The sequence below is a fragment of the Pygoscelis adeliae genome, unplaced genomic scaffold, assembly GCF_000699105.1.
Source record: "Pygoscelis adeliae isolate BGI_AS28 unplaced genomic scaffold, ASM69910v1 Scaffold958, whole genome shotgun sequence".
Lineage (NCBI taxonomy): Eukaryota > Metazoa > Chordata > Aves > Sphenisciformes > Spheniscidae > Pygoscelis > Pygoscelis adeliae.
Window position 1 is genome coordinate 40,654 of NW_008825419.1, and position 582 is coordinate 41,235.

General features: G+C 64.6%; 1 protein-coding gene across 1 annotated transcript in view; it reads right to left on the reverse strand.

Annotated features, from left to right (window-relative positions):
- Positions 1 to 4: 4 nt before the first annotated feature.
- The window catches only part of LOC103922501 (26S proteasome non-ATPase regulatory subunit 2-like), a gene marked incomplete at its 3' end in the record, with an annotated part of 4,388 nt that continues 3,810 nt past the window's right edge, over positions 5 to 582 (reverse strand). The window contains exons 2-3 of the mRNA XM_009330640.1: positions 371 to 427; positions 5 to 61 (exon numbers count right to left, since the gene is read on the reverse strand). Coding sequence (XP_009328915.1) covers positions 5 to 61; positions 371 to 427 — 114 coding nt within the window. The remainder of the gene's footprint in view (positions 62 to 370; positions 428 to 582) is intronic.

The following is a 582-nucleotide window of genomic DNA, read 5'->3' on the forward strand; positions in this document are numbered from 1 at the left end:
AAGCGCGGATCTGCCTCCGCAGCTCCTCCAGGGCCGGTCGGTAGAGGGACGTATCTTTCTCCTGCAGAAGGAAGCTGCCTGTCAGGGAGCAGGGGGGCTGGTTCCAGCACCACCACCCCGCCAGCCCTCCCGAAACACAGCCGTGGCTCTGAGCAGAGGGAGGCAGAGGTCCCTTGGGCACAGGTCAGACAGGCGGCAAGGCTGGGGGACAGACCGCAGCGGACAAGAAGGGGGCCTGCTCAAGGTGAACCCCCCCCCTCCCATCTCCACTGCACAAGGAACAACCGGAAGCGAGGGACAGAGGGACTCAAGTCCTGGCCAGGGCTCCTGGCTCCGCAGCTTCTTGCCGAGGGGGATGGCACAGACTTACCCCCAGGCGCTCCACCAGCATCTCCAGCTCATCCTGCAGCTGCTTGTCCTCCTCAGACTGCCGAAATGCACAGGAGAAAGCAGAGTTAAGGGTGCCCAGCACAGACACCCCCAGTGTGACAGGGGTGGGGGTGTCACCCCAAGCTGCAAGGGGATGAGGACCCAGTGACACCCCCCTCCAGAACACCATCCTGCCCCAGTGCTGCTGGGGGG